This window comes from Amblyraja radiata, chromosome 5 (assembly GCF_010909765.2).
Source record: "Amblyraja radiata isolate CabotCenter1 chromosome 5, sAmbRad1.1.pri, whole genome shotgun sequence".
NCBI lineage: Eukaryota > Metazoa > Chordata > Chondrichthyes > Rajiformes > Rajidae > Amblyraja > Amblyraja radiata.
The window spans coordinates 15,880,540-15,886,539 of NC_045960.1; the positions used below are offsets into that span (position 1 = coordinate 15,880,540).

The 6,000-nt window shown below is 62.9% G+C and overlaps 1 protein-coding gene across 1 annotated transcript in view; it reads left to right on the forward strand.

Moving 5' to 3' along the window:
* Positions 1 to 5,157, forward strand: part of ttbk1 (tau tubulin kinase 1) — a 28,520-nt gene extending 23,363 nt beyond the window's left edge. Inside the window, exons 8-14 of the mRNA XM_033020493.1 lie at positions 2,130 to 2,195; positions 2,574 to 2,666; positions 3,151 to 3,276; positions 3,633 to 3,787; positions 4,079 to 4,295; positions 4,704 to 4,870; positions 5,079 to 5,157. Of these exons, the coding sequence (XP_032876384.1) occupies positions 2,130 to 2,195; positions 2,574 to 2,666; positions 3,151 to 3,276; positions 3,633 to 3,787; positions 4,079 to 4,295; positions 4,704 to 4,870; positions 5,079 to 5,157 (903 nt within the window). The remainder of the gene's footprint in view (positions 1 to 2,129; positions 2,196 to 2,573; positions 2,667 to 3,150; positions 3,277 to 3,632; positions 3,788 to 4,078; positions 4,296 to 4,703; positions 4,871 to 5,078) is intronic.
* The last annotated feature ends 843 nt before the right edge of the window (positions 5,158 to 6,000 follow it).

Below are 6,000 nucleotides of genomic sequence, written 5' to 3' on the forward strand. Positions count from 1 at the left end.
TCTGGCATTTTTTGAGGATGTGACTAGGAAAATGGACAGGGGAGAGCCAGTTGATGTAGTGTACCTGGACTTTCAGAAAGCATTTGATAAGGTCCCACATAGGAGATTAGTGGGCAAAATTAGGGCACATGGTATTGGGGGTAGAGTGCTGACATGGATAGAAAATTGGTTGGCAGACAGGAAACAAAGAGTAGGGATTAATGGGTCCCTTTCAGAATGCAGGCAGTGACTAGTGGGGTACCGCAAGGCTCGATGCTGGGACCGCAGCTATTTACAATATACATCAATGATTTGGATGAAGGGATTCAAAGTCACATTAGCAAATTTACAGATGACACAAAGCTGGGTGGCAGTGTGAATTGTGAGGAGAATGCGATGAGAATGCAGGTTGACTTGGACAGGTTGGGGGAGTGGGCAGATGCATGGCAGATGAAGTTTAATGTGGATAAATGTGAGGTTATCCACTTTGGTATCAAAAACAGGAAGGCAAATTACTATCTAAATGGCGTCAAGTTGGGAAAAGGGGAAGTACAATGTGATCTGGGGGTTCATTAGTCTATGAAAGTAAGCATGCAGGTACAGCAGGCAGTGAAGAAAGCGAATGGCATGTTGGCCTTTATAACAAGAGGAGTCGAGTATGGGAGCAAAGAGGTCCTTCTGCAGTTATACAGGGCCCTAGTGAGACCACACCTGGAGTATTGTGTGCAGTTTTGGTCCCCTAATTTGAGGAAGGACATTCTTGCTATTGAGGGAATGCAGCTTAGGTTTAGAAGGTTAATTCCCGGGATGGCGGGAGTGTCATATGCTGAGAGTATGGAGCGGCTGGGCTTGTACACTCTGGAGTTTAGAAGGATGAGAGGGTATCTTATTGAAACATATAAGATTGTTACGGGTTTGGACACGCTAGAGGCAGAAACATGTTCCTGATGTTGGGGGAGTCCAGAACCAGGGGCCACAGTTTATGAATTGGGGGTAAGCCATTTAGAATGGAGACGAGGAAACACTTTTTCTCACAGAGAGTTGTGAGTCTGTGGAATTCTCTGCCTCAGAGGGCGGTGAGGCCGGTTCTCTGGATACCTTCAAGAGAGAGCTAAATAGGGCTCTTAAAGATAGCGGAGTCAGGGGATATAGGGAGAAGGCCGGAACGGGGTACTGATTAGGGATGATCAGCCATGATCACATTGAATGGTGATGCTGGCTCAAAGGGCCGAATGGCCTACTCCTGCACCTATTGTCTATTGTCTTATTGTCTAGGGTTCAGGGCCGATTGCTGGGGTCAGGGCAGGTTGCTAGGGGCAGGGCCGGTTACTGGGGGCAGGGCCGGTTGTTGGTTGCTAGGGGCAGGGCAGGTTGTTGGTTGCTAGGGACATGACAGGTTGCCTGTGGCAGGGGATCAGGGTTCAGTGGGGTGGTGGGAGATGTGCAGGGTTGGGGTCTCGTAGAGAGCTGGTCAGAGGTGAAGGTTCAGTAGCGCCAAGGCGGTGACTGGAACTGGGATGAAGGTGTGGAGATTGGGGGCAGGGGAGGCTGCAGTCGGAGGTCCCTGTGCCTTTGTTTCATTTATAATTTATCCCTCCCCTACCTACCACCACCGTGTACGGACAGTGAGAGGGTGTGACTGAGTCCCGGGGGGCTGCTCCGGGGAGAGGGGGGGGGTGACTGGTTTCCGTTATCTCCCGGGGTGTTGACTGTGTCCAAGGTAGGTGGGGGGGGGGGGGGGGGGGGGGGGGGGGGGCAATGTGTTGCGGTCTGTCCTGAGGAGGGGCTACAGGAGGGGAACGGTGCATTTCTCCTGGGGGAGGGGGGGGGGTTAGACTGCCCGGGGTCGCTAACAGGCCCCCGCGGGGTTGACAATCCCTCGTCGGGGGGCTGTTTGATTGGTGATGATGCTCCATGGAGGGTGGGGGGGGCAGGTGGGGACAGGTGCCAATGCACGGTGGGACCTGACAGTTCTGGAGTTTACAGTCCCTGGGGCAGGGGGGGTGGGGTCGATGCCCAGCGGACAGGGGGCAGCGGACTGGGGGCAGAAATGTCTCGGGTGGGGTGTGATGTTGTCCCCAGGAGGGATGGTGGGATGGGGAAGGGTGTGGTGCCCTGGGCTGACACTGACCCTGCCCCCTGTGTTGCAGCCTCGTGCCGTCGCTGGTTTCCGAGGGACCGTCCGTTATGCATCTGTCAACGCTCACAAAAACCGGGTAGGGGCAGTGGGGCCCGGGGTCAGAGGGGCCTGTGGTCAAGGGGTCAGTTGGCCGGGGACAGAGGTACACGCCCCAGGTCAGGCTGGGCTGGAGGAGGTGCGGGCTGGAGAGTTAGGTGGCGAGGGGTGGGTGGTGGATGGGGTTTGGAGGTGCTGTGAGTCTGGCTGGGGTGGGGTCCCAGCAGCGGGAGGGGAGGGTATGCATGGGAACGGGTGCGGAAGGGTGGCATGGGGAGCTGCCATGAGGTGTCGTGGGGTCGGGCGGGTTGGGGGTCCTGTAGGAGGGGGGGGGGGGGGAAAACAGTGGTCCATCAGTGGGCGGGTGGGGTCTAGCGGGCTAGGCTCTGACCCTCCTGACCCTGCGGTGACCCTGCAGGAGATGGGCCGGCACGATGACCTGTGGTCCCTCTTCTACATGCTGGTGGAGTTCGCAGTCGGCCAGCTGCCCTGGAGGAAGATCAAGGATAAGGTACGTCACCCCCAAACCCCCTGCCCGGCACTTGCGGTGTGGCACCACCCCCCCCCCCCTTCTCCTGCTAACAGGTGTGGGAGGGGTCAGGGGAGGGATGGTTCGGGTGTGTGTTCCCCCCCCCCCCCCCCCCCCCCCCCCGGTCTACTGTCAACTGGAGCTGGCTGGGGAGAGTGCGTCCCCCTCCCTGCTGACCCTGGTCTCCCGCTGACGGGAGCGGGTGAAGTGGTCGGGGGTCGGAGTGCGTGTCCCCTCCCTGCTGACCCCGGTCTCCCGCCGACAGGAGGGGGTGGAGGGGTTGGGGTTGAAGAGGGGGGGGGGGAGGGGAAATGGAGGAAGAGAAGGTCAGGGTTCAGAGTCCTGACCCCAGTCTCCCGCCCGCAGGAGGGGGTGGTGGGGTTGGGGTTGAAGGGGGGGGGGGGAGGGGAAATGGAGGAAGGGAAGGTCAGGGTTCAGAGTCCTGACCCCAGTCTCCCGCCCGCAGGAGCAGGTGGGTCTGATTAAGGAGAAATACGAGCACCGGATGCTGCTGAAGCACATGCCCTCCGAGTTCCACCTCTTCCTCGATCACGTCTCCACCCTAGACTATTTCACCAAGCCCGATTACCAGGTAGGGGGTGAGGAGGGCGGTGGGGGTGAGGGGAGGGGGGTGGAGGAGGGGTTGAGGGTGAGAGGAGGGGTTGGGGGAGGGGTTGAGGGTGAGGGGAGGGACTGTTGAGGGAGGTTGTGGTGATGGAGAGGGGGAGGGGTTGAGGGGGGTGGGGGTGGTGAAGGGGTTGAGGGGGGTGGTGTTGAGGGTGAGGGGAGGGGTTGAGTTGACAGGGGTGGGGGTGAAGGGAGGCGTTGAGGGGGGTTGTGGTGAAGGTTGGGTGCCAGTGGCAGTGTGGGAAGGTTGGCCCCGGGCGAGGGCGTGACTGCTGACTGACACAGGCTGACCCTCTCCCCCTCCCACTCAACCCCGGGCAGCTGATCATGTCGGTGCTGGAGAACAGCAGCAAGGATCGCTGCATCACAGAGAACGAGGCCTTCGACTGGGAGAGAGGGGGCACCGAGGTGCTGCTGTCCACCAGCACCCCCACCCAGGCCCAGCTACACACCAAGCAGACCGCCGCCATTTTCGGGTCAGTCCGGGGGGGGTGTGCGGTGTGACACGGGTGCGGGGTGGGGGTGGGGGAATGGGGAGGGCAGGGAGTATCACAGTGAGCATGAGAGCAGAGACCAGGAGGTTGGGTGAGCTGCCCAGAGGATAACAAGGCATGAATCTGGGAAGACAGGGTGTGAGTGTCCAGCGTGGGGTGGTGGACGGGCTGGACCGGACAATGGGCGGCTCTGGGGTGAGGGTTGGGGGGGCAGGGTGGATGAGGGGAGGGCCGATCTGGGTGTGGGTCCTGCTGACTCTCGGGCCGTTGCAGGGTGATCAACGTGACTCCGGTGCCGGGCGAGGTGCAGCGGGAGAACACAGACGAGGTGCTGCAGGATGAGCACCTGAGTGACCAGGAGAACGCTCCGGTCATCATCACCGGCCGGCCCACAGACCTGTCGGGGGCCCCTCACAACCTAGGCCCCGACACCGACGCCTGGGACGAGATCGACATCAACCGTAACAAGCTGCGCATCAGTGTCAGCAAGGTCAGGGCTCCAGAGGAGGGGCACTCGCACAGGGCATGGGAGGGGGGAGGGGATGGAGAGGAGGGGGTGGAGGCAGTGGAGGGGAGGGAGATGGAGGGGAGAGGGTGCGAAGGGGGGAGGGTGGAGGGCAATGTAGAGGAGGGGGTGCAGGGAGAAGGAGGGGAGGGCGAAGGAGAGGATGGGGTGCAGGCAGTGGAGGGAGGGAGATGGAGAGGAAGGGGTGCGGGAGAGGTGGGGAGAGGATGGCTCTGGAGGGGGCGCGGGCAGGGGAGGGTGATGGAGAGGAGGGGGCGCGGGAGGGAAGGGGGAGGGGAGAGGATGGCTATGGAGGGGGCGCGGGCAGGGAAGGGGGCAACGGAGGGTGATGGAGCCGGCATTGAGCCTGACCTTGTGCTGCTGTGTCTGCAGGCCCAGTGTGTGCTGGAGGAGGAGCCCAGCCGGCCGGTGTGCCCTGGCTCCCCGCTGCGGGGGGCCGCTGAGCCCGGGCAGACCCCCCTGCGGTACCGTCGCGTCAACAGCCCCGAGTCCGACCGGCTTTCCACCACCGACCCGCGGGCCGAGGCACTGGACAAACGGTGAGAACCCTCACACGGAGGCAACCCCCCGCCCATGGCCAACACCAACATGGCGGTCTCGCTGAGCAAGGCCCCGGAGTGGGCAGGGGTCCGGGGTCGAAGGTCCCGGCTGTACTGCTATACACCCACAGGTCGCGGGTGGAGGTGGGGGCAGGGAGAGGGGGTCTGGCCGTCGGAGATCCCAACTTACATTGCTTTACCCACAGAGGTCGCGGGCAGAGATGGGGGTCCAGGGGGTGGAGGTTTGGGGATCAGACAGGGGTCTGGTAGTCCACGGTGCCCGCTAACAATGCTGTGCCCTATAAGTCATGGGTGAAGGTGAGGGTCCAGGAGGTGGGGGTGAGGGTCCAGGCAGTGGGGGTCCAGCAGGTGGGGATGAGGGTCCAGGCAGTGGGGGTCCAGCAGGTGGGGGTGAGGGTCCAGGCAGTGGGGGTCCAGCAGGTGGGGATGAGGGTCCAGGCAGTGGGGGTCCAGCAGGTGGGGGTGGGGGTCCAGGAGGTGGGGGTGGGGGTCCAGGCAGTGGGGGTCCAGGAGGTGGAGGTGAGGGTCCAGGCAGTGGGGGTCCAGCAGGTGGGGGTGGGGGTCCAGGAGGTGGGGGTCCAGCAGGTGGGGGTGAGGGTCCAGGCAGTGGGGGTCCAGGAGGTGGGGGTGAGGGTCCAGCAGGTGGGGGTGGGGGTCCAGCAGGTGGGGGTGGGGGTCCAGGAGGTGGGGGTGAGGGTCCAGGCAGTGGGGGTCCAGGAGGTGGGGGTGGGGGTCCAGGCAGTGGGGGTCCAGGGGGTGGGGGTCCAGGAGGTGGGGGTGGGGGTCCAGCAGGTGGGGGTCCAGGAGGTGGGGGGTCCAGGAGGTGGGGGTGAGGGTCCAGGCAGTGGGGGTCCAGGAGGGTGGGGGTGGGGGTCCAGGAGGTGGGGGTCCAGGAGGTGGGGGTGAGGGTCCAGGCAGTGGGGGGTCCAGGAGGTGGTGTGGGGGTCCAGGAGGTGGGGGTGAGGGTCCAGGCAGTGGGGGTCCAGGAGGTGGAGGTGAGGGTCCAGGCAGTGGGGGTCCAGGAGGTGGGGGTGGGGGTCCAGGAGGTGGGGGTGAGGGTCCAGGCAGTGGGGGTGCAGGAGGTGGGGGTGAGGGTCCAGGCAGTGGGG